The 26,301-nt window shown below is 48.0% G+C and overlaps 2 protein-coding genes across 2 annotated transcripts; both read left to right on the forward strand.

Moving 5' to 3' along the window:
• Positions 1-1,231: 1,231 nt before the first annotated feature.
• Sar1a (secretion associated Ras related GTPase 1A) lies at positions 1,232-13,273 on the forward strand. The gene is made up of 7 exons (XM_085842826.1): positions 1,232-1,348; positions 6,235-6,308; positions 6,643-6,762; positions 7,120-7,185; positions 7,958-8,061; positions 11,370-11,501; positions 13,111-13,273. The coding sequence occupies exons 2-7, from the start codon at positions 6,251-6,253 to the stop codon at positions 13,225-13,227; spliced, it is 597 nt and encodes a 198-aa protein (XP_085698952.1). The 5' UTR covers positions 1,232-1,348; positions 6,235-6,250; the 3' UTR covers positions 13,228-13,273.
• Positions 13,274-17,596: 4,323 nt separating this feature from the next.
• On the forward strand, positions 17,597-25,019 carry Tysnd1 (trypsin like peroxisomal matrix peptidase 1). The gene is made up of 4 exons (XM_021175076.2): positions 17,597-18,843; positions 20,382-20,512; positions 21,517-21,702; positions 24,241-25,019. Exons 1-4 carry the CDS (start codon positions 17,672-17,674, stop codon positions 24,456-24,458), a joined length of 1,707 nt encoding a protein of 568 aa, XP_021030735.1. The 5' UTR covers positions 17,597-17,671; the 3' UTR covers positions 24,459-25,019.
• The last annotated feature ends 1,282 nt before the right edge of the window (positions 25,020-26,301 follow it).

Raw genomic sequence — 26,301 nt, forward strand, 5'->3', positions numbered from 1 at the left:
GCATCCCTCCATTGATATTAGGACCTACTTCTTTGGGATTCCAACTTCGACTGAAGACTACTGGCTATGTAGTAGTTCCCTAGATTCTCAGCATCAGATTGGGACTGCTGAGCCTATCAGTCGGTATGGTCTGAACCATTACCCAACTCTTGGCCTTCCCATTGGGAAACAACCAACTGTTGGACTACTCAGACCACAGCCTGTAAGCCACTCTAATATAAATCCTCTTAATGCTATATGTATATTGGGGTTGGAGAGATGGCTGAGCAGTGAAGAGCACTGGATGATCTTCCAGAGGACTTGGGTTCAATTCCCAGCAGAGATATGCTCACTAGAATCTCACCATGGTCTGTAACTCCCGTTCCAGGGAATCTGACACCCTTTTGGTCTCTGCAGGCAACAAACATGTACGTGGTACAGACATCCATGCAAACAAAACACTTGTAAATATTTTTTTAAGTTGCACATGTATAATTATTCTATCTCTGTTCCTTATTTATTTGTTTGTTTAAGACAGGGTATCGCCGTGTAACTCTGGCTGGCCTGGAACTCAGAGATCCATATACCTTAGCTTCCCAAGGGCTGGCATTAAAGGCGTGCATCACAATGAGGGACCAGTTGTGGTTCCTCTGAGAGCCCTGGCTTAAACAGTAGGCAAACCTACCTTGACCTGATGGATGAGCTATTTTGCAAGCCCCAGTTAACTGCTTTGTTCAGTGGAGCTATTAATACATAGCGAGGGTTAAACCAGATGAAGGATCCCAAGTTGTCAGGGTACTGCCCAAAACTGCTCATTAAACTCTTGTCGCTTTTATTTAGAAAGCTGAAAAACAGAAACGCTATCCCAAGGCGGGGAAAACAACTTAAAATGACTAGGTGGCATCCACCTAGGTTGAGGTCTCCAAAGTCAATTCTACTGTCCTAGACTCTACTGATATCTGGCAGCCTCCGCTTCTGACATCCGGCGCGCGTCTGAAAATGTAATGGGGTCAGAAGCCCCAGGCTGCTTAAGTAGCTGCTTAAGTTGGAGACAGAAGCCCAGGCCGCCTGACAGACACTGCCACGTCTTTCGGCGCATGAGAGCCTCCACAGAGAGGGCGGAGCCTCACCCCGAGCGTACGTCACGCCTTAGGCCCGCCTCTCTCTCCGCGGCCTGAGTGGCGTTAGGGCGGTACCCACGGCCCGGACGGCGTGACGCGTCGAGGGGGCGGGACACGTGCGTGCCCGGAAGTCTAGGGAGGGGCGTGACGTACATCCGGCGCGTAGCTGGCGGACCCGGGGACTGCTGGTCTGTGTGCTCTGAGGGAGGGTCGCGCCGCCAGCCACTGCCGGAGGAGCCCCTCGGGCCGTGAGTCGGGGCCCCAGCGGTGGAGGTGGCGGTGGGGCAGCGGGCCCGGGGCGGGCCACAGCGAAGACCGGGGCGCGGGGCCGTCGCGGAGGGGCTGGGTGGGGGTGCAGTGACACGCAGGCGGTTCCGCGGGCTGGCTCTGGGCGGGGACGGGCCGCGGCTGCGGGGTGGCGTGGCGGCGGTCGGGTGTTTTTTTTGGGGGGGGAGACGGCTTCGTGGCCTCCGTGGCGGAGGAGTCTGGTTCCTCGGTGAGGATAGCTGGAGCCCTGGCACTCATCCTTGCGTTCTGCAGACCGTGGCCCTCGAGGTAGCGAGTGGGCGCCCGAGCCCCACGTTCAGCCTCTGGGTATCCGCTGCCCTGTCTGGAACCCATGGTCTCTCCCTCCACCAACACCCCACTCCCACCCACCCTTTTTATATTTCCTGTGCATGGAAAAATTCCCTCTTGGGCGATTATCGTAGATGAATGTTTTCTTCGTCATTTTTACCCAGGTGAGAATGGTACCGACCAATGGTACCATTGGTAGTCGTACCCTTTCTCAGTATCCGCCCTCACTCGGGTGTTTCTTCAGTACCTGGGCTCTGTCCGCTCAGGTTGAGAAGGGAGGGTTAGGGGGAATTGTCAGGAAGCTGATCTTTGACATTCACCTTGCAGCTACGTAGACTTTCTTAGTTAATAGCCAGCTACCTTCTATCCCAGATTCATCCGGAGTGAATACGTTTGAGAGTACGTTTTTATTGCTTGATGGTCTTTCTGGCACTTGTTTGTTCCCATCTTGATATTTGCACGGTTTTTACTTAAGGTTCATGAATAGTGTTGTTGGTTTTAATATTCTTAACATTCCATAGATGATAGAGTAGACGAAGAATAGAAAATAGTGTGTTCTTAAGATTATCATCTGTGTAGGTGGTAGGTTAAGGAAGAAAGTTACCTTTACCTTTTCGGAAGTCTTATGATTGGAATTTAATATTAGCAGGAAAAGGGCTTTGGTTTTAGGTGAGAGGCTTTTCTTTTTAAATACCTTATTTTTATTTGATGTGTATTGTTGTTTTACCTCCATATGTGCCTGTGTGAGATCCCCTAGAGATGAAGTTACAGTTCTAAGCTGCCATGTGGATGCTGGGGCTTGAACCCAGGGCCTCTGGAAGAGCAGTTGGTACTCTGAACCTCTGAGCCGTCTCTCATGGCTTTTGGAACTGATGCTTTTGACCGTACAGTCTTAAACAAGACAGGGAGCCTAAAGAGTGTCCTCGTCTTCATCTTGGCTTGCTAGAGTTGGTGGGAGGATGAGATGAACGTATCTGTGCTGATACTGTATAAATTCTAAGGTTGCTGGTGGATGAATTGGTTCAGATCCCGAGATCTCAAGGACAGTGTCAGCAAGGCCGTTTCTTCAGCTTTGGGCAGCAGTACAGCCCAACTCCTGGGCTCTGAGAGGAGTACTACTTTTTTTATTTTATTTTTATTTTTTTAAGATTTATGTATTTATTTTATGTATATGAGTACACTGTAGCTGTTAGACACACCAGGAGAGGGCATCGGATCCCATTACAGATGGTTGTTAGCCATCGTTTGGTTGCTGGGAATAGCCATCGTTTGGTTACTGGGAATTGAACTCAGGACTTCTGGAAGAGCAGTCAGTGCTCTTACCCACTGAGCCATCTCTCCAGTCCCAGTACTATTTAACATCACTGAAGAATTCATTCTAATACTTTTCCTTATCATTTTGGTAGGAAGCCTTTTAAAACAAGAACTGGGAAGGAAAATAAATTGGAAAATGAAAGTAATTCAGTTACATTACCACTTTTTTAAAAAATCCTCTAAAGTATCACATTTGTAGAATTAACCAGGCTGAGAATATTTGCTTTCCTTTTCTTTGTTTTTTTTTTTTTTTTTCTTTTTTCCTTTGAAACAGAGTGTCACTATGTAGCCCAGGTTGGCTTGGTGAAGCTGCAACACACTAAAGCTCCTCTTCTTGCCTCAGCCTCTCAGGTGCTGTGGTCAAAGCTTTCACACCCATGTCCATCTTGGGAATTCTTCTAAAGAGATGTGGCTAAAAACAAAGTGCTGGACTATTGGCAGCAAACCAGTGCACATGAATTAGACTTGTTGGGTGTAAGAGGCCACAGTAGGCTTGGTGAAGCTGCAACACACTAAAGCTCCTCTTCTTGCCTCAGCCTCTCAGGTGCTGTGGTCAAAGCTTTCACACCCATGTCCATCTTGGGAATTCTTCTAAAGAGATGTGGCTAAAAACAAAGTGCTGGACTATTGGCAGCAAACCAGTGCACATGAATTAGACTTGTTGGGTGTAAGAGGCCACAGTAGGCCACAGCCTGTTAAAGATGAACTGGGTCTCTCCTGGAATAAAGTGAGAAATAAGGGAGGGTGTCTGGCTAGGGGGACTGTAGAAGAAAGATGTATTGTTTTATTTGCTCAATAAACTTGAACTTAAACATGTATTTGTTACAGGCTTCTTAAAGTGCTAAGTTGTGCAGGTTTGTCAGTACCAAGAATCGAACCCAGGGCCATGCATTTTAGCTAAGAATCCCTCGCTTGCACTGAGCTATGCTCCCAGCCTCCGCTCCATAAATTTTTTTAATTTTTTTCTTGGTGATGGGACCTCATGATTCAGGCTGGCTTCAATTCATTGTATGGGTGAGACTCCAGCGTTTTTGGTTTTGGTTTTGTTTTGTTTTTTTGTTTTGTTTTGTTTTGTTTTTTTTGAGACAGGGGTTTTGATGTGTAGCTTAAGCTGGCCTTCAATTCCCTATGTAGCCCAGGCTGGCCTTTGAACTTGTGATCTTTCTTCTTGAGCCTCTTGAATGGTAAGATTGCAAGTGTGTACTTCCCCTCCTGGCTATTACTTAACATTCAAAATGTGTTCTGTGTGCCACAGTTTCTGTCTGTACCTTCACCCAAATGTTGCTCTTTCATAAAAGCTGAATGGAGCAAGCATGAGGTAGTTTCTAAGGTTTACAGGTCAGGCCATAGGCCTGATAAAACCACAGTACTTAGATAGTTTGCTTCCATCTAGTATCTTTGAAGAATTCAGGTGAGACTGCGTAGTAGCATTCAGGATGCTGAAGCATAAGGATAGCTTAAAGCCCGGGAGTTTGAAGCCAGTCTAGGCAACACAGCAGGATCCTGTCTCTCTTTTTTTTTTTTTTTTTAAAGATTTATTTATTATACATAAGCACACTGTAGCTGTCTTCAGACACTCCAGAAGAGGGCACCAGATCTCGTTACGGATGGTTGTGAGCCACCATGTGGTTGCTGGGATTTGAACTCTGGACCTTCGGAAGAGCAGTCGGGTGCTCTTACCCACTGAGCCATCTCACCAGCCCGATCCTGTCTCTTAAAAGATAAAAATACACACATATGTATGAATGTGTATACATAGGTATTTTCCTCCAGTTATTGTTCATGGAAGTTTTGTCTAATTGCAGTTGCTGCATTTTCTGTCAAGTTTTGTCTTGTAGAGAAAGTAGTGATTTTTCTTTTCTGCGATAAACGGAGCTGCTGATAGAGAAATTCAGTGTGACCAGGGAATGGGTCTCTGTGAATCTTACTATTCCTCGGTATTTTTAGATCCTTCCTTCTTAACTGTGCTTAGAGCTCTCAGTGGCTTTACTCATACATTTTCCTCTAAAGCCTATAGGCACTAGGAAAAGTGGTTTTAGTGTCTGTGCTAGTTAAGACAGACTGGCAGCAGTCCTTGGTGCTTCATAGTTGAGACCCTGTCTCAAAAGAAACAAATAAGTTGTTTGCTTGCTTTAGAACCTCTTACTATATTATGAATTAGTATGCTTAAGAATTCGTAATATGTAACACTAGATTGCATTATAGAAGTTTTTATTCCTGTATGTTTCTGTAAAACAGGATATCTTTTCACAAGTTGAAACATCTGCAAATGGTTAAGGATATTGGTAAATGGAGTCAACCAAACTGGGCCAATTGATAGATTTGCTGTGTCCTTTTTGGAGCTGTATAGAACAGCTTAATAACTTCTTATTCAGATCAATGAACTCTTCATTCATAGCTTTGTTTTGATTCTTTTGTTCTAAGAATCCCAGTGGCCTAGGACTCATTGTGTGGACCAAGGCTGGGCACAGATTTTCCTGTCTGTCTCCCAAGTTCTGGGATTATGTGGACATGTCGCCACACACAGCTCCCATCATGGTTCATACCAGGTGTATGTTTGGCTTCTTGATTCAGCTTTTTACTTTTTCAAGACAGATGTTCTCTGTGTAGCCCTGGCTGTCCTGGAACACTCTTCTGTAGACAGGCTGGTCTCAAACGAAGAGACTCTGTCTCCCAAGTGCTGGGATTAAAGGCATGTACCGCCCCCACCCAGCTTGATTCTGATCATTAAAGATACTGCATTGCTAGGGATGTTGCCAACTAGTAGGCAGCAGTGAATGGGTAGCTTCCTGGAAGAGTGCATCTCCCAGTAAAGGGTGACGGTGTGTCTGAAACGCCTAGTTCTTTGCTTGTCTGAGTTTGCAGATGTGAGAGTCCTAGAGGCTTCACTTCAGACTACAAAATCCTTGTCTCAAAACCTAAGGAGATTAGTTAGTCTTCGCAACATTGATTTTTATTTTGTGTGTGAGTGTTTTGCTTTTGTGTGTGAGTGTATGTTTAACACAGGGGCTAGAAGAGAGCATTGGATTCCCTTGGAACTAGAGTTAACAGATAGTTGTGAACTATCATGTGGGTGCTGAGAATCAAAGTTGGGTCCTCTATAAGAGCAACAACTGTTGTTAACTGCTGAAACATGTCTCCAGCCCTGGACTTTGCTTTCCTACTTTAGGGAACTTGGGTTTGTGGACATGTGTCAGAGAATAAGACATGCAGAAAGCTAATGTTATGTTCATGTTTTACACAGGTTGTAAGCATCAATAATGTCTTTCATCTTTGAGTGGATCTACAATGGCTTCAGCAGTGTGCTCCAGTTCCTAGGTAAAGCCATTTTCTTTTTTTTTTTTTTAATTTTTAATATTTTTATTACATATTTTCCTCAATTACATTTTCAATGCTATCCCAAAAGTCCCCCATAGCGCCCCCCACTTCCCTACCCACCCATTCCCATTCTTTTGGCCCTGGCATTCCCCTATATTGGGGCATATAAAGTTTGCAAGTCCAATGGGCCTCTCTTTCCAGTGATGGCCGACTAGGCCATCGGTAAAGCCATTTTCATAAAACACAGTACAGGTTGCAACTATATTTCCTCAAACAATAGTATCTAAGCTGCCTTTGGTAGGAAGAACATTTAAGACATTCTTTTCTCTTACAGGACTCTACAAGAAATCTGGAAAACTTGTATTCTTAGGATTGGACAACGCGGGCAAAACCACTCTTCTTCACATGCTGAAAGATGACAGACTAGGCCAGCACGTACCAACACTCCATCCCAGTAAGTTCAGAGGCGACCTTCTGATGCTCAGTGCCATGAATGGAGGATGGATCCATGAGTTCTCTTCCTAGCTGAGGTCCTAGAAGCAGTCGCTGTAGTACACTCAGGTCGCCCACTCTGCACACCTGGGGCTTTCTGATCAGTTCCGTGATGAGACTTAGCTCCCATATGTGATCTTAAGCAGGAAACTTGCAGAAAGGGGGAATTGAGGCTTCTTAAGCTTAAGAATATTTTCATTCTGTACCCTCGTCTTTACACAATGAAAACTTGATTGTTTGCGTTAGTGTTGGTTCTCAGTACTAGCACGTGGACCTTTGGTTGGAAGTTTATTTCTTTCCTCCTTTTTGACACTTTCAGCTTCAGAAGAACTGACAATTGCTGGAATGACTTTCACCACTTTTGATCTCGGTGGGCATGAGCAAGGTAAGAGACGAGTGACGGTGATTTGTGAGACATCGCTGGGAAGCAGTGTGCCAAGAACCTTCTTTTTTTTTTTTTTTTTAAAGATTTCTTTATTTTATGTATATGAGTGCTCCAAGTGCATGTACACCTGCATGCCCGAAGAGGCATCAGATCCCATTATAGATGGTTGGGAGCCACCGTCCATGTTGGTACAGATCTGTAATTTCAGCACCTAGGGGCTGAAGCAGAAAGATGGACAGTTCCAGGCCAGCCCAGGCCACACACATTGTGAGACCCTGTCTTAGAACAATGACACACAAAAGACAGTGGCTAAACATTGGAACCTGAGTGCCTGGCCTGAGTGTCTATCTAGTGCCTGCCAGGCCTCAGCACACTTACTCACTGTTAGGACCATGGGAGTAGAACTCATGCACAGCTACATCATTAGCTTTTACCTTGGAGGCTACAAAGTTACCAGTTTTAGGGCCCAGACTGGGCAGTTCTTATTTTCTACATTTACAGCAGTGGAACTGATGGGCATTTCCGCAGTGTTAGCAAAGGGGAAGGTCATTGTGCTACACACGGGTGTGGAGTTGCTAGTTCTACACTTTGTCAGGGAAGGCAGAAACTCATAGTTTTCAAACTCAAGCTTGACTCACAGGCCATCAGCTTGCATCCTCTGTTCTAACTGCTATAGCCAAGCCTTGGTGAGCTCAGTGAGTGTCCTTTAATAGGCTAGTAGGTCATTCACTTGCCACCGTAGTCTTGTTGATCCTCAAATTTTGTCTTTTAGCACGTCGCGTTTGGAAAAATTATCTCCCAGCGATTAATGGTATAGTTTTTCTGGTGGACTGTGCGGATCATTCTCGTCTCATGGAATCCAAAGTTGAGCTTAATGTAGGTTTATATTTATATATATATATTTTTTCTGTTTTGCCCTTAAGAAATACAAACTCAGTAGTACCAGTACTTAATGTGATCAGAGTCCTTGAAGAAAATACCTGATAAGAGATACTGTTTGGTTTTTTTGTTTTTGTCTTTTTAAAGATTTATTTATTTGTTTGGACACACCAGAAGAAGGCATATGATTCCATTACAGATGGTTGTGAGCCACCATGTGGTTACTGGGAATTGAACTAAGGACCTCTAGAAGAGCAGTCAGTGCTCTTAACCACTGAGCCATCTTTCCGGTCCTGTTTTTGTTTGTTTGTTTGTTTGTTTTTAAAGATTTATTTATTTATTCTATATAAGTACACTGTAGCTGTCCTCAGACACACCAGAAGAGGGTGCCAGATCTCATTACGGATGGTTGTAAGCCACCATGTGGTTGCTGGGATTTGAACTCAGGACCTTCGGAAGAGCAGTCGGGTGCTCTTACCTGCTGAGCCATCTCACCAGCCCCTGGTTTGGTTTTTTAAAGATGTTTTTATTTTATTTTATTTTATGTGTAGAAGTGTTTTGACTGAATCTATGGGGTGCTGTGTGCTTGCCTCGTGCTTGAAGAGGTCAGAGGACAGTGTATTTCCTGGAAATGGGGCTAACAGATAATAAACTGTTGTGAACCATCATGTGGGTGCTGGAATAGATGGTGAGGAAGAGCAGCCAGTGCTCTTAACCAACCACTGAGCTATCTCCAGCCCTGTGAGATTTAGCTTTTCAGTGCCTGAGGACTTTCAGCTTGCAGTTGAGTAACTGAGTTTTATACTTCATGTGATGCACCAGTACCTGCATGACCCAGATGCTCAGTGCTCTTCAGCTGCCCAGTGCTCTTCAGCTGCCCAGTGCCCCAGCCTTGTTGGTAGGACAGTTGCTCCCTCATTGTGGTTGCTCTTTCTGTAGCCTTGGCATAGGGAAACTCTGCAAGAGTTGAGAGGTTTTATACTTTTTTAAAGCAGATTTATTTATTCATGTATTTTATGAATGTGGGAGTTTTGTCTGCCTGTACCAGAAGAGGGCATCAGATCCTATGGGACTTCAGTTATAGATGACTGTGAGCCTCCATGTGGTTGCTGGGAATTGAACTCAGAACCTGAAAGAACAGCCAGTTCTCTCTCTCTCTTTTTAAAAAAGATTTTATTATTTTATGTATATGAGTACACTGTAGCTTCATCAGACACAGCAGAAGACGGCATCGGATCCCATTAAAGATAGTTGTGCACCACCATGAGGTAGCTGGGGAATTGAACTCAGGACCTCTGGAAGCAGTCAGTGCTCTTAACCACTGAGCCATCTCTCCAGACAGTACTCTTGACTGCCAAGCAGTCTCTCCAATCCTGAGTTTTTATGTTTTTGAATCAGTCTCCTATGGAGTCACGTGACAGACTGCATAGTCTGCTAGCACTCTTCGGGCTTTTATTTACTTTGGGTTTCCTCCTTTGTATAGTGTTGCCTTATAATGCCCATTCCTTCGCCCGTCAGTGTTTATGCGTATGGGTAGTTGCATGCATGTCTGTGTGTGCCCGCATGCATGCCAGTGCTCATGGCGGCCAGAAGGTGTAGTCTCCCACGGAAATGGAGTTACTGAACTGCCATGTGGGTGCTGAGTGAGAACTGAGCCTCAGTCCTTTACAAGAGCAAGTGCTCTTAATCACTTAGCCATCTCTCCAGCGCTGTTCTCTCTCATGTGTGAGTTTCTTTTATTCTTATTGCAGTTTAAAACTCTCTCATGTTTTTGTTTTTTAATGTGTGTTTGAAATGTTTAGGTCTCATTTTGTGTGGGGCTAACTTCTTTCTTTTTAAATAATTTATTTAATTTTATTCTATGAGCATTGCTGTGAGGGTGTCAGGTCCCTTGGAACTGAAGTTACAGACAGTTGTGAGCTGCCGTGTGGTTGCTTGGAATTGAATCCAGCCCTTCGGAAGAGCAGCCAGTGCTCCTAACCACTGAGCCATCTCTCCAGCTCTGCTCTCCTTTCTTTTTTTATGCATTGGTGTTTTGTCTGCAAGTATGTCTCTGTGAGGCTGTCAGGTCCCACACAATTACAGATAGATATGAGCTGCCATGTGGGTGCTAGGAATTGAACCAGAGTCCTCTGGAGGAGCAGCCAGTGCTCTTCTCCCAATGCTGTCTCCCTGTCCCCTATTTTATACTCTAGATTAATTTTTTTTTCCTTTTCTTTTTTCTTTTTCTTTCTTTTTTTGAGACAGGGTCTTGGTATGTAGCCCAGCCTGGTCTTCTTAGTCTCCTAAATGCTGGGATTACAAAAGCGTACCACATGCCCAGCCAGTGTTAGCTCTGACACTTGGTCTTCTGCTTAGTTCTAAATGGAGGTAGTCCTGAGGGTCTCTGCTTCCTCCATGGTAACGGCTCCAGGTGGATCTCTCATCTACACCTGCTGAGCTCCAGCCTCAAAAGAGGGGACAGTGCTGTCTACCAGATGGTCCTTCCCAGAATGAAGCTGTCTGGATTGTTCCTTTCCACCATCCTGGACATGCTCTGGAAACCTGTAAACACTTACAGGGTAAAAATGCTCGCTCTCCCTTGCTCTTCCTGTCTGTGAGACTCAGACGCCCAGTCCTGAAATCTGCAGCAGCTCTGTCTCCTCTTGTCTGCTTTACTGTCTGACTTTAGCTCTGCACAGAACCTGTCTTGCACAGTCCCTTCAGTTGAGTTCAGCAGCTCATGTCTTAGGTGAGCACTGTACAGAGCACTGGTTTTCAAATCACTGTTCTGAAAGTGAAGATAGCTGACCTTGGGTTCACAGTCTTTAGGAGCTAGTGGAGCTTACAATTTTCAGACTGGCACCGTGACGTGGGTGTCAGTTGCTGTCACATTTGCTCTGTTGCTACACATCTGTATAAATGTCTTAATCTAGTCAGGCGACGCTGTATGTGGCTCTTTCGTCTCACTTGGTTGCACTGCCACTGTGGTGGTCTTTCCTTCCACTCACTGAGTTTTGCCCTTCCCGTGGAGTGCAGTTTCAGGTCCACCTAAGGTTTTGTTCAAGTGTGGGTTGTCCTGCTTCCCCGAACAGGCTGTTGTGTACTTTCTGTCCAGTTGCTTGTGACATAAGTCATCTGCTGTGTTCTATTTATACCCAGGTCTGTTAACACGCCCAGGGCCTTTCAGCTCTGAGCTCTCTCAGACCTAATGTGAAGATGAACCAGCCCGTGGTCAGGGGCGGGGCGGAGGGTGCCTTAGGAAGTGACGGGCTTTCACTTAGTAAGTTGCTCACTTGGCTCTGTTATTTTAATCCTGTCTCTAGGCTTTAATGACTGATGAAACAATATCCAACGTGCCAATTCTTATCTTGGGAAACAAAATTGACAGGACAGATGCAATCAGTGAAGAAAAACTCCGTGAAATATTTGGGCTGTATGGGCAGACCACAGGAAAGGTAAGCAGAGAGCCCTCGGGAGCAGGAGGCGGGAGGCAGGGACCACTTGACTGAACCATGCCTACATTTTCTCTTTTTTTGTGTGTGTGTGTTTTAAGACAGGGTCTCTTTTTTTTTTTTTTTTAAAGATTTATTTATTATATGTAAGTACACTGTAGCTGTCTTCAGACACACCAGAAGAGGGCGTCAGATCTCGTTACGGATGGTTGTGAGCCACCATGTGGTTACTGGGATTTGAACTCCGGACCTTTGGAAGAGCAGTCGGGTGCTCTTACCCACTGAGCCATCTCACCAGCCCCTAAGACAGGGTCTCTTGAGTGGAAGTGTTTTATCAGGGGCATTTTCTTTAGTCCTTTTCTTCCTCTTTCCTCTCCTCCTTTCTTCTTCCCTCCTTACCAGTGATAACAAAGGGCCTTGAGCTCAGGCCTTTATATGGTCTAAGTAAGTGCTCTCTTAGCCATACTCCTACCCTCTTTATCTCTTTTCCAGTACCTAATAAATGAAGAAATGATAGGATGCTAGAAAAGGCAGTCTTTTAATATTTTATTTCTTATTTTATGTATGGGTGTCTTGCTTGCGTATGACTATACCATGCATAATGTGGTGCCCATGAATGTCAGAGGGTGGTACTGCATACCCTGGAACTGGTGTTTGACAGATGCTTGTTAGCCACCATTTGATGTTAATATTTACTTACTTTTGGATCAAGAAAAAAAATACTACTATTTTGAGACAAGGCCTATGTAGAGCAGGCTGGCTTCGAACCAGAGATCTGCTGGTCTCTTCCTCCCTGGTGCTGGGATTGAAGGTGTTTGCCAGCATATCTGGCTTCAATCTTTTTAAAGAATATTCTGGGGCTGAGGAGATGGCTCAGCAGTTAAGAGTATGTCTTGCACTTGCAGAGAACCCATCCATATTGGGCAGCTCACAGCCACTTGTAATCCAGCTCCAGGGATCTGATGCCCATGGCCTCCATTGCTACAGACATACACACACACACAATTAAATGGATCTTTATAAAGCATTATATATGCTTTTATTAAGATCAAAGGACTCCGTCGTCATCTAGTGCTTCTTGCTGATAGAAGTGAAGCTCTTACCCAGTTTTACAGATGAGGAAACAGTACTCTGTTCAGGTCTGCGTGGCAAAGGGGTAGACAGACACTAAAGGCAGGACTAGAACCGGGATATCATCTACATCAGTGTGCCCTCCTTCCTGCCTATACTAGAATCTAAAGGGAGGCTCAGCTCTGGAAAGGTAGGCTGATGATAGAGAATATACAGAACTGTAAGCCAGGTTCTTAGTGTACATGTACATACTTGGAGATGCATGGAGAGACCTGAGGTCAACTTTGGCTGTGATTCTCAGTAATAGAATTTGGCACTCATTTATTGGGCTAGGTTGGCTGGAAAGAGCTTCAGGAATCCACCTGTCTGTACTCTCTCTCAGCACTGGAGTCACAGGTGTGTGCCACCACGCCTAGCACACCTCATATGTGGGTGCTAGAGAGCTGAACTCAGGACTTTACACTTGCAGTTACTATCTGTGTGTATTTGTGCTTTTGCATGTGCGGTCCTAACCAGCCTTTCTGGGGTTTGCCTCCCTTAGGGGAATGTGACTCTGAAGGAGCTGAACGCCCGCCCCATGGAAGTATTCATGTGCAGTGTGCTCAAGAGGCAAGGCTACGGCGAGGGTTTCCGCTGGCTTTCCCAGTATATTGACTGATGTTTGGACAGTGAAAATAAAGAGTTTTACTTCTGGACTGATCCTATTCACAGCTTCCTCATGGACTTTTCTAATAGAACAAGGAAAGCTCTCCAACCATGTATGGCATTGAGAAGCCACACGTCTGTCTACGCTCATTGCCCAGTGGTGACATGTGCTCTTCTCCACACTGCCTGCTGCTGCTGCCGGGCAGTGTGCGGGGAATGGGGCTGGCAGCATTTGCCAGGGAAAGCTGGGTGCCATCATGGGACACCCAAGAAGAAAAACACGTCTCACCACTGGTTGATTTCAAAAGAAAGTGATTCTATTTTTTAAAGAAAGTGTTGTTAATGTAATTGGTATCCCTTCTCTAACTTTTTGAGTTCACAATTTACTTGGTCCAGATTTTCTATTCTTTTTTTTTTTAACTAGTAAATGAAATTTAGATACTTCATAAAATTATGAACAGATAGCGCATTGGGCTCTGCTGTGTGACTGCCTGTTGAGGGTGGTACCCGAGACAAGAGCCTGGAGAGGACAGAGCCTCGGCCTTCCCCAGGGTGGTCTCCACCGTGGTAAGGGGAGTCCTCATCTGGAGTGGGTGAAGTGTCATGGTCACGTTGTCAACTTTATTTGCAGCTACCAGTTTCAGCAGGCTTTGCTTTTATACTGTTGTGAAATTTCATCTCTCTGTGTAGCACCTTCCTTTTTTTCATTGTAGATATAAAAAGTGACTTTTGCCTCATGAAAGAGTTAAGGGCATCTGTCATATAGAGCCCATGCTGTGGGTGTGACTCTGATGCTTTTGAACATATTCTAGAGGGACGGTTCTGAACAGGAGGGTGCAGCTCAAAATCATCAGCTTAAGGCCCTGAATTCTGTGAGATTCTCATCTGGCAGCAACAAGAGAACCCAGGAAAAACCCTCAGGGGCTCTGTGTTTTCTCCTTAAGAAATAAAAGAAAACCCAGATGGCCTTCTGGCAGCAGCGAGTGCTAAAATGGAAGCAGCAGCGGCCCTGTGAGGATCATGAACAGGCTTTTTATATATAGATAGCATTTGGTTGGTTTTCTTGCTGCCGTGTGTGATGTTAACTTTATATTTTACCCTTGAGTGCATGAGAGGAGATGGTCTGCAGATGGGAGGGTATCTTGATTCTGATTTCCTTTAATGCAAGGTGAGAGTAGGTTCTTAAGTGGAGATTCGGCTGTTGCTGCTGCTGTATTCTGACAGGCTTGTGTCCAGCAAGAGGGTAGGGAAGCTAGGAGCACACTCCTGGAGAGTGACTTACCACATTTTAGTTTTGAGCACTGAGCCTATGGGACAGTGTTTTGTTACACTGCCGGGTTTCCAATGCAGAGGCTTGGTGAGGTGTCTGTCTGCAAACTGCATGCATTGCGTTCACCCACGTACAGCTGGGATGAGAACTGTCAGTGTGGAAGGGCCTGCTGTTAAAGCCCTGAGTGAGCTGGGTAGGTGACTGTTGTACCCTTCATTGCCTTTGGCTAAAGACTGTCCACATGTCTGTTCAGGCACATGACAGGTGTGAGGGCCTCAGCATTGGGTTCCTCATCTGTCTTTCTCGTTTGTCCCTAATTGCTCGGTAGCAACCTAGAAGACTGGACTCTGCCCCGGGGTGGCTCTTTGTGAAAGTGGTTTATTCTGGCCACCGGAGAAAGAGATGGCTGAACAATGGCACCAGTCTGGTTCATGCTGCATAGAACACTGTCCTAAGTAAGGTGGCCAAAAGAGGCTGCTGCAGCAAGTGCAACTCTACCAGGGCCTTGGCCAGGGGCTCCAATGAACCGAGACTCTTCATTCTGTTATCAGAGTGCACATGTGTCCTGTTTCAGCAAAAGTAAAACTGTCATTTACGAAAGGTCAGGCTGTATCCTAAGCATTTTAATAAAAAGCTAAAATGAACTTGCCTCTCTCTCTTTTTTTTTATTTTGTTTTTTTTTTATTTTTTATTTTTTTTTAAAGATTTATTTATTTATTATATGTAAGTACACTGTAGCTGTCTTCAGACACTCCAGAAGAGGGCGCCAGATCTTGTTACGGATGGTTGTGAGCCACCATGTGGTTGCTGGGGTTTGAACTCTGGACCTTCGGAAGAGCAGTCGGGTGCTCTTACCCACTGAGCCATCTCACCAGCCCTCTCTTTTTTTTTTTTTAATTGATTTATTCTGAGTAAGCATGCATTGTTGGGAAGAAAAACAAGAATTCTTCCTTACTTATAGGGAAGGACATTTAAAGAGAATGTGAGTCTTGAATTGCTACTAGGATAAAAGACCAAGTAAAAAAGGCTGAGCACTAGTAGCAAATGCAGTACTGTTTGATCACGCAGTGGCCTAAGGTTGTTGGTCATCTTTGCAACAGTGCTAAGGACTGTGCTTGCACGTACTAGCTACACGTGAATCGGTTCAGAGCCACACTTGGCGAAACAGAAGTCTGATTCCACATTTACATTACAGTTGCTTATAGAAAGCACCAGAAGACAGAACAAAATCTGAAACAAAACATGCTGGATGTGTCCTGAGATCACCTTTACAGGGGAAGGAGACTGGTCCTGTGGGCAAAAGGTATATTTGCTGGGGACAGAGAGGGACCTGAGAGTCAAGAGTCTAGTTCTGAGGACCTTAACACAAGGTGCTGCTGGCTGACTTGGGCTGTCTGTACTGTGATCAGCCCTAAACAACTTAATCAGGAACAGAGGGCGCTGGAGGCTTGAAGGGCATCAAGGGAGAATTAATGGATTCTAGAGAGTCTTAATTGCTAGGAAGTTGGGGAAAGTAGATCTTGTCATCTGTGTCTGCAAACCCAGGACAGCCTGCTCTGAGAATGAGCTTCATTCCAGTTCTGCCTGCCTCAACCGCTGTTTGCCCTTATTAGGTAGGTTTGTGACACAGGAGCACTGGAAGCATTAGGTGTGAGGCTGGGAAAGCAGCAGCAGTGTTAATTCCATTCCCAGAAGTCTCATTGAGCATTAATACATCCTCTAATCCCAGCACTCGGGAGTCAGAGGCAGACCGATTTCTGAGCCAGCCTGATCTACAGTTCCAGGACTGCCAGGGCTACACAGAGAAACCTTGTCTCGAAAAACCAAACCAAACCAAACCAAAAACCATTAATACATGTACATATTTTAGTGATTCTAAGCATAGCTTTAGAGAGATTCATGAAGTCTCTCCAAACATACCTGTTCATGCCCACCTGTCCTTAGAAAGTGAGGAACTTTTTAATAGTATATTTTATGTGTCTGTGTTTGCCTGCCTGAGTCATGAGTCCAGGGGACAGCAGATGCCAGAAGAGAGTATTGAATATCCTGGAATTAGAATTACAAGCAACTGTAAGGTACCATGTGGGTACTGGGATCCAAACTAAGGTCCATGCTTAGAGCTGTAAGTGCTTAGAGCTCTTAAGTGCTGAGCCCTCCTCTCCAGTCTTGATTTTTACACTTGTAAATGGTGGAGGAGATGCGTTGTTATGAAATTCGAATTATGAGACTGGGTTATGGGCTGAATATTTGGAAGTGAAGATTTTATAGCCCACAAAACCTGAACTAGTCCAGTCTGTACTTTGAAAGTATTAGCCCTGATCTAACATAAATCCTGAGTGGTGGTTAGACATGTAGTGTGAAATGTTGTATAATACATGGTTAAATAATTTAACCCATGGGTAAAGTAAAACTGTAATCCCTGGACTCTAGGGAGGATGTAGGCAGAAGAACTGCCGAAGTTCAATGCCAGTGTGGGCCAAAAAGTGGCACCCTGTTTCAGAACAATTTATGTATTGTAGGAATTTTAGTAACTGTCCTAGGAGCAATTTTGTGAGTCGCATGCTCCCTAGTGGATTGTTGTAGGATTTACAAAATTTTTAAAGTAGATCGGGGTTTGGTGGCTTGGGAGGTAGAAACTGGTAGATCCCGAGTTCGAGGCCATGCTAGTCTGCAGCTCGAGTTCCTGCACCAAGCAGAGAAACCCTATCGAAAATCCAGAATAAACACATGTATGTATGTACGTACTGAATCAACCAAGGGTTCCCTTGGCCCATATTGTTCCACTGTCAAGAGACGGAGGTTGCTTACATCTGTGCAGTGGCTGTAGGGTACAGTTAGACGCCGGTCAAGTACGAGATTCGACTGGGGAGTGTCGCCCTTGTCGGTTTCCCTTCTGCTTCACGTCTGTGACTCAGGAGGTTTCTTTTCACCGCTCCCCCCTTGCCCGCCTCTCCACCCCGCCGCCCCAAACCCAAGGATCCCAAGGCTGGCTAAATTAAGAGGGCGGGGAAAGGAGGATTAGCAAACGAAGATTAGCATCAATAGCCAATCAGGACTCGGCGCTGTGCCCAGCCAATAGGGGCGGTCGCTTGGGGTTTAGCCAATCGGACTCGGCAAGGAGGCCTGAGTCAGAGTTTGCGCCAGTCGCCCTGTGGTGACAGCCGTTGTGCGACGTCTTGGGGAAGCCATGGGACGGCAATGGGGACCCTCTATGAGAGTGGCGGAGCAGGCGGGCTGCGTGGTGAGCGCCTCGCGGGCAGGACAGCCTGACGCGGGCTCGTGGAGTTGCAGCGGGGTGATTCTGAGCCGCAACCCAGGCCTAGTGCTGTGCCACGGGGGCATCTTCACTCCCTTCCTGCGGACGGGCAGCGCGGCGCTGACCCAGACAGGCACCGCCTTCCTGCCGGGCGACAGTTGCAGCGATGATCTACGTCTCCACGTGCAGTGGGGACACACGGCTGCCAGCCCTGCCGGTCGCGTGGATCAGGAACTCCCGGGGCTGTGCACGCCTCAGTGCGCAAGCCTGGGCCTCGAACCCGGCGCCCCGAGCCGGGCCCGCGCGCGGCCTCTGCAGCCCCCGCGGCCAGCGCAGCTGCTGTTGCTGCTCAGCTGCCCGGCCTTCCGCTCGCATTTCGCGCGGCTCTTCGGGGCCGATGCGGCCGATCAGTGGCACTTCGTAAGCTCGGCGCCCGACGATGCGGTGTCGGAGGAGGAAGAGGAGGACCAGCTGCGCGCGCTCGGCTGGTTCGCCCTGCTGCGGGTGCAGCGGGGCGCGGCGACGGAGGAGAGGCGCGGACCGGTGGTGACCGTGGCACCGCTCGGGGCCGTGATCAAGGGCGCACCGCTGCTGGCTTGTGGCTCTCCGTTCGGTGCCTTTTGCCCGGACATCTTCCTCAACACGCTGAGCCGCGGCGTGCTCAGCAACGCGGCCGGGCCGCTGCTGCTCACCGACGCGCGCTGCCTGCCGGGCACGGAAGGCGGCGGAGTATTCGCCGCTCGACCTGCGGGCGCGCTGGTGGCTCTGGTGGCCGCGCCGCTCTGCTGGAAGGCACGCGAGTGGGTGGGCCTCACGTTGCTGTGCGCCGCCGCCCCGCTGCTTCAGGTTGCCCGCTGGGCGCTCGCCCGCCTGCATCCCGGCTTCGCTTCCCTATCGGTGCTGCTGCCGCCACCCGATGTGAGCACGCCACGGGGCCTGCCCCTGCGCGATCTCGGACCCCCGTGGGCGGCCGCGGCGGTGCTAGTGGAGTGTGGTACCGTGTGGGGCTCCGGAGTGGTCGTGGCGCCTCGCCTGGTGGTCACCTGCCGCCATGTGGCACCTCGGGAAGCAGCCAGGGTGTTGGTACACTCCGCTACACCCAAGTAAGGCCCAGGACTGCCCGCCCTCACCAGGCCCCCAGTGTTAGACACCTCAGTTCATTTTTGACAACCAGGACTCCAGTGAGGGGATCTGGGCCTCTTGATAGGTCCCAGTGAAGCTTGAGCAAACTACCAGGCACAATCGACTCTTAGCGTGGGGACCCGTGGGACTATGGGCACCGGCAGGTAGGACTGGGTGCCTTTGAGCCCTTTAGCTAGTGTGAAATTCTTTCGACAGCTTTTCTGCCTCTTGGCTTTGCAGTTTAGGCCCCGTGAAAGCCCTTTGACCATAGAAGGCTTACCCTAAGAACTTCAACCCTGTACGTGATAAACGAAGGCCCTGAGGTAATGACTGATGTGGCCTACCTAGTGAGGGCTCCCTTAGAGCCTTACCAGGACTGCCTTGCCACCTGAAGATAAAGCAAGGTTGACCTAATGAGAGCATAGGGCTTAGACCCATGCGGATGGATGTGAGCGACCCCAGAGTGCAGGTAGGCTAGGGACTTTAGACAGTCAACTTACTTCCTCTGTGGAGAGACACCTTTGCTCTCCTTTTCTTGCCCTGGCAGTAGGCCAGTGGCCCTGGCTTCCTGGCATGCTATAGCCCCATGTACTTAACTTAGGACCAAGAAGCACCTTGGCTTTATTTAAGCTTGGCCCTTGCCTGTCAGCCCAGGCCTTTCTGAACTTCTGAGGTTAGCCCTGTATGCCAATGAAGCCCACCTCTGCCAGGGCCCCCATGGGCAGGCAACTTAACATCTATAGTTTCCTAGAGACAAGGAGGATTGCCTATGGTGTGCCCTTAACTTCTCCCTCTCCCTTTGATGGCTGATCTTAAGGACATCACTAGGTTTTTCTGGAGGCAGCTCTGCCTCCAGAGTAGGTAGTCGGGTGCCCCCATGTCTGGTCCACACAGTCAGTTCCTGGACAGCTAGGGCTATGGAGAGGGACCCTGTCTCCAAAAAGCAGCCTCTCTCCCTTGTGCCTGCCCAGGAGTCCAGAGTTGTGTTGGGCTTGGCCTGGCTCCCCACTGTTTGCTCTGTGACCTTTAGGAAGGTTGCTTGGCCTCTCCGAGCCTCAGCAGCACCATCTAAAGGGGATACTGCCAGGGCCTTGGTTGTAGGTTTAAGGGGAAGAATTGAGACAGTGTCCAAGCATCAGCAAGGCCTGGACACAGCACTCACCTGGTTATGGTCAGGCATACACAGCTTTGTGTAGATGTGTGCTGTGTTGGGAAAGCACATCTGGTTAAGTGTAGATTTCAAGGGTGATACCTGTAACTGTATTCTGACTTCAGTCCATAGCACACACATTCATTCTCTCTCCCTCCCCCTCTTCCTCCCCCTCTCCCTCTCAAAATAAGACACTCTCAGTATTCCCTGAGCTCACAGAGATCTGCCTGCCTCTGCCTCCCAAGTGTTAGGATCAAAGATATGCGCCACCACAGCCAGCCCATTCCAAGACTTGTCTCTCAGTATTGCTCTCTTCCCAGTGCTAAGACAACAGAAGGCTAGCTTGTCAATTGTTTCCTGTGTCCCCAGGAATGTGGCAATCTGGGGACAAGTGGTGTTTGCCACTCAGGAGACCTCTCCATATGACATAGCAGTGGTGAGCCTGGAAGAGGAGCTGAATGGTGTTCCCACGCCTGTCCCTGCTGGGCACTTCCATGAAGGTAGAGGACAAAGGGACTGAAGTGATGTCGGGGTGTGTGTGTGTGTGTCAGACCTGATAGCCAGCAGGCAGAAATGGGCAAAGCCTGCCAAGCAAGAGAGTTGGGAGCTTAGGTAGGGTTTGGGGCTTCTTAGACTTCCCTGTATATCAAATGTTGACACCTCAAGTGCTGAGCCAAGTGGATACCTTATTGAGGGCCTGAAGCAGGGTGATATGGGGTCCTGGGCCTTGGGAACTCCAGTGCCATAATTTAGGTGGCATGTCTTAGATTTTTTTATATTTTTGAGACAGCATCATCATTAGCCCAAGTGGGCGGTAAACATCCCAGATGGCCAAGGCTAACCATAAATTTCTGATTCTCCTGCCTCTTCTTCTGGGGTCACAAATGTGCTATCACACTCATTACGTGGGATACCCAGGCTTTGTGCACGCTAGGCAAGCACACCACTGACTGCCCCAGCAGTCTCTAGCCCCAAAGATTCCATTTCATATGGTGACAAAAGAGATAGGTCCTCTGGATTAGCATCTCTCCTCTGCCGTACATTCTTAACACACACACACGCACACACCATCTCAGTTTGCCCCCTGGTCAAATGGGGCTGCTGCACCTTTGGGTGCAGTGAGGATTGGGTGAGATATGCCTTGTTCCTTCTCAGCACTTGGAGAATGGAGCTGGGGCTGGGTGTGGCCACATCACCATGTCTTCACCAAGAGATTTGGTCCCAGAGAGATGGATAGTGACTACAGGCATGAGCTAGGTGACCACAGCCTGAAAAGTGCCTACCCCACGCAGTAAAGGAGTGAGGGCCAAGGGCCTGCCCGATGCTGATGCCCCAGAGTACTGGTTGGATACATGCAACTGGGAACAGGATGAATTCTTAATCTCCCTGCAGGGATCCGAGGGAGGATGCCTAGGGTCGTGGAAGGGGATGAGCAGGATCCAGAGGAGAGGACGTGAGTGGGCATAGAGGATGCACGCAGCTTCTTTTCTCCCCTCTCTGTCAGGCGAGCCTGTCAGCGTGGTGGGCTTTGGTGTCTTTGGCCAGGCCTGCGGGCCCTCGGTGACCTCAGGCATCCTGTCGGCCGTGGTGCTTGTGGATGGCAGCCCGGTGATGCTACAGACCACGTGCGCCGTGCATGGCGGCTCCAGCGGAGGACCTCTCTTCTCCTCGGGCTCCGGGGACCTCCTGGGTAACTAGCTCCTTTCACCCCTCATTGCCTTGATCCTGCCAGTGGTAGCCAGCCTGCCATCCATCTTGCGGCGAGGGGGGCCCTTCTGGGATAATGGTGGACCTTGTGCCTTCCTTTAGTTAGCTGAAGTTTTCAGCTAATTTGCTTCTGGAGCGAGAGAAGGATGCTGAGCTGGGAGGGGAGAAGAGCTAGGCCGGTGGCCCTCTCCTGGTTCTGGGCCACTACTATGACCTTCACTGAATCTCATTTAGATTATGAAATTTAGGCTTGGCTTAGTCTGAGGGTCTCAAACTCAAAAGTCTACGGAGCTGGCCTTGTGAAGCAGTGAGTGAGAGCATAAAACTGCGCAGTGTGGGGCAGAGCAGGGGTCAGTGCCACGCTACAGCCAACATTTTGAAGCCGAGTGCAGACCCAGGATGTCTCAAGAAGAGAGGAGCCTTTTTACCGTGTGTGTGGTTGTCCAGTCTTTGTTTTACTTTGAGACAGGGTCTTGTGTGGCCTGGGCTGGCTTTGAACTCGGTATATAGCCAAGGATGACCTTGAACTCCTAATTCTCTTGCTTCTGCCTTCCAAGTACTGGGGTTACGGGCATACACCACCAGTTTTTAAGCTTTGGTGATGAATGCAGGATTCTTTTTTTTTTAAGATTTATTTATTTTATGTATATGAGTACACTGTAGCTGTCTTCAGACATACCAGAAGAGAGAAACAAACAAATGTCCAGTGGAGGCCAGATGTGGTGGTGCACACTTTTAATCTCAGCACTGGAGAGGCAGAGGTGGGAGGAGCTCAGTGAGTTCAAGGCCAGCCTGATTGTAACATTTTCCTTTATTTGATGACAGAAGATAGATATTCATGTAGAGAGGAGCTGCATGGTAGCTTCTGTTATTAGATATTAATACACAGGAGCACCAGCATTTAGGTGAGCCTTCTGTAAGTACAAAGTGATGATTTTAGATTTATCTTACATTATTTTATGTATGTTTTTTTAAATTTATTTATTTTGCCAGGTGGTGGTAGTGTGCATGCATATATATATTATGTTTATAAGTACACTGTCCTCAAACAAACCAGAAGAAGACATCAGATCCCATTACAGATGGTTGTGAGCCACTATGTGGTTGCTGGGATTTGATCTCAGGACCTCTAGAAGAGCAATCAGTGCTCCAAACCATTGAGCCATCCCTCCAGCCCTATGTTTCTATGTATTTTACGAGGTTTTTTTTCCTGAATGTATGTATGTATGTGTGACATGAACATACCTGATGCTCATGAAGGTAGGAAGAGGCTTTCAGACCCCTTAGAACTAGAGCTGCTGTGGTTGGGAACCGCCATATGGATGCTGGGAATCAAAACCGGGTCCTCTGCAACAGTGAATGGGTGCTTTAAACCACCGAGCCAAGTCTTTTTCTTTTTTTCTTTTTCTTTTTTTTTTTTTTTTTTTGGTTTTTTGAGACAGGGTTTCTCTGTATAGCCCTGGCTGTCCTGGAACTCATTCTCACTTTGTAGACCAGGCTGGCCAGAACTCAGAAATCCGCCTGCCTCTGCCTCCCAAGTACTAGGATTAAAGGCGTGCACCACCGCCGCCTGGCTTTTTCTTCCAATTTTTTATTAGATATTTTCTTCATTTACATTTCAAATGCTATCCTGAAAGTCCCCTATACCCTCCCCCTGCCCTGCTCCCCTACCCACCCACTCCCTCTTCTCGGCCCTGGCGTTCCCCTGTACTGGGGCATATAAAGTTTGCAAGACCAAGGGGCCTCTCTTCCCAATGATGGCCAACTAGGCCATCTTCCTGAGCCAACTCTTTAACCCTTAAAATGCTATTTAAAAAAAAAAAGACCCATGTCACCTTCTTGCTCAGAGTTTCTACTGTCGTGATCAACACCATGGTCTGAAGCAGCCTGGGGAGGGAGTTTGTTCTGGGTATACCTTCCACATCACAGGTCCATTGTCAGAGGAAGTCAGGACAAAGACTTGAGGCAGGAGCTGATGCAGGGGCCGCGGAGGGGTGCTGCTTACTGGCTTGCTCTCTGTGGCTTGCACAGCCTGCATTCTTATAGCACCCAGGACTACCAGCCCAGGGCTGGACCCTTCCCCATCAATCAAGAAAACCCACCACAGGCCAATGTGATGGGGACATTTTCTCAGTTGAGGCTCACTTTTCCAAAATGTGTGTGCCATGGTGACATAAAGCTAGCCAGCAAAGCAGGGTGAAGCCGAGCGAGTCTGGCTCCTTTTTCTCCTGTTTGATTCATCTGGTGGTTCCACAGGCTGTGGGAACACCCTGAATCCTGCCCTTTGTGGTGAGAAAGAAAGATGATCAAGTAAGCTAGGCCATTCTGTTGTGAAGGAGACAGCATGGACGGAATTGGGGAGATATGAGGAGAAGAGGCTGTAGCAAAAGCTTAGCACCCAGCACTGGGGGTTCCCAATCCCCAGAAGGGGCCCCCTGAATCTTCCTCAAGGCGAAGGTCCTCCCTGCACCATGGATACCCCGTCTACTGCTTCCTCTCCTCATTGCTCTCTCCCCAACAGGCATCGTCGCCAGCAACACTCGGGACAATAACACGGGGGCCACTTACCCGCACCTGAACTTCAGCATCCCCATCACGGTGCTCCAGCCAGCCCTGAAGCAGTACAGTCAGACTGGTGACCTGGGTGGCCTCCGAGAACTGGATCACACCACTGAGCCGGTCAGGGTCGTGTGGCGGCTGCAGCGGCCCCTGTCCGAAGTCCCACGGAGCAAGCTCTGAGACTACTGTGCCTCCCCGGGAGAAAGCGGACCACTTTAAGGCCACGGGAAGTGTATTGGCATGGCAACTTTGACATCTAAGTCATCTGCTGGGATAGAGCCCAAGCCACCCCCTCATCTTCTTCACCCACTGGCTAGCCATGTGCAACTCTGTAGGTCCCTGATCTACTTTGGGGTGCTTTCTTGAGCCTGTCTCATCTGTTTCCCAGGATTAGGCTCAGCAATGCCATTGTTTCTTCTGGGGGTTCTAGTCCTTTTTTGGCAGGTACCAGTTTGGCATCTCTCAGCCTGATAGCCCTGGTCCACCCGAAGTGGCTGAAGCCAGGGCTCTTGCCTGATACACTTTACTCAGAGAACTCTTCCTGGAAGCCCAGAGTCCCAGTGGTCAGTAATAAGAGTGTCTTCCCATTGCCACAGTGATACACAGGCAAATCCCCGAGAGCCACCTGGGCCTTAACTCAGACACAGTGCCTTCATTTTTGTAGCCCAGAGCCTAGGACTCGGGGACCTGTAGGTGGTGTGTGCAGTCCGAGCTGGGGAATAAACAATCGGAATGACTTCACTTCTTTCTGTCTGTTGGCTGCTTTTCCTTAAAGCACAGTGGGGAACAGGCCAGCACCTAGCAGGGAAGCACACTCTTTTGCCGGGTGTCCCAGCAGGTTTCATTTCCTTGTGCTTTGTCTGCCAGCCTGGCCCAAAGCTCTACTCATCCATGCTGCCCGGGACATATAGGTCCTGGAAAGCGCTGGTCTGACAGGGGTATGTGCAGAATGCCCTTGGTATGCAAAGGTCCATAATGGGCCCTAGGTGTGGATAGAGGTTGGCCAAAATGAGTGAGGAGGACTGAGGGTGTAGCCTGTACCCCCACAGATCACTTGCCCTTGTATGTGGGACCTTGGATCTCTTGTACCACAGGAAACACCAAGGCAATGACAGCAACCGAAAGTGACTGAGGGCTGTAAATGTGGCTCAGCTGACAGAATGCTTGCCTAAAAAGCACAGAGCCGTGGGTTCGATCCTCAGCACTGACTGTAGAAGCCCATGCCTGCAAACCGATGCTAGACAGATGAAGGGAGTAGGATCAGGATTTAGGAGGTAGAGGCAAGAGTTCTCTTGAGTTGAGAGGCAAGCCTGGTTTACATAGCCTGTCCCAGTCCAGTTAGGACTACATAGTGAGGCCCTGTCTGTTGAAAGCAAACACAAGCACATAATGATAGGGAATTGGATGGGGTGTGTCCGGATTCTTACCACTGATTGGCAGTCTTCCTATAGCTTCAGTGGTTTTGTTTTTCTCAAGACAGGGTTTCTCTGTATAACCCTGACTGTCCTGGAACTCACTCTGTAGACAAGGCTGGCCTTGAACTCAGAAATCCTCCTGTCTCTGCCTCTCAAGTGCTGGGATTAAAGGCATGCGCTACCACTGCCGAGTCTGGTTTCTGATTTTAAAGGAGATTAGGTGTGATACGGAAGAGCCTGGGGCCAGACACTGGGGGGACTACAGAAACCCTGTTCTGGATTAAGTATTCTATTTGGGAATAAGATATTAGTAACTCCCAGAGGGACTGACAAGACAGTAAAAGGCTCTAAAGCTTGATGACCTGAGTCCAGTCTCTAGAAGCAATGTGAAGGTGGAAGGAGAGAACCACCCACTCCGAGTTGTCCTCAGCCCCCCACACGTGTGCTTCTGCATCATGCACACATGTACACAAGAATAATCTTGCCCCGTAGAGGTGGGGGAAGCCGGCTCTGACATGCTATGTTAATTGCCTCATCATGACAGAATGCCTAGCGTAAAGTGAGAAAGGATTTGTTCTGGCTCGGTTTTAGGTGTATCCAGCTTTCAT

This window comes from Mus caroli, unplaced genomic scaffold (assembly GCF_978045245.1).
Source record: "Mus caroli unplaced genomic scaffold, Mus_caroli_1 scaffold_9, whole genome shotgun sequence".
Lineage (NCBI taxonomy): Eukaryota > Metazoa > Chordata > Mammalia > Rodentia > Muridae > Mus > Mus caroli.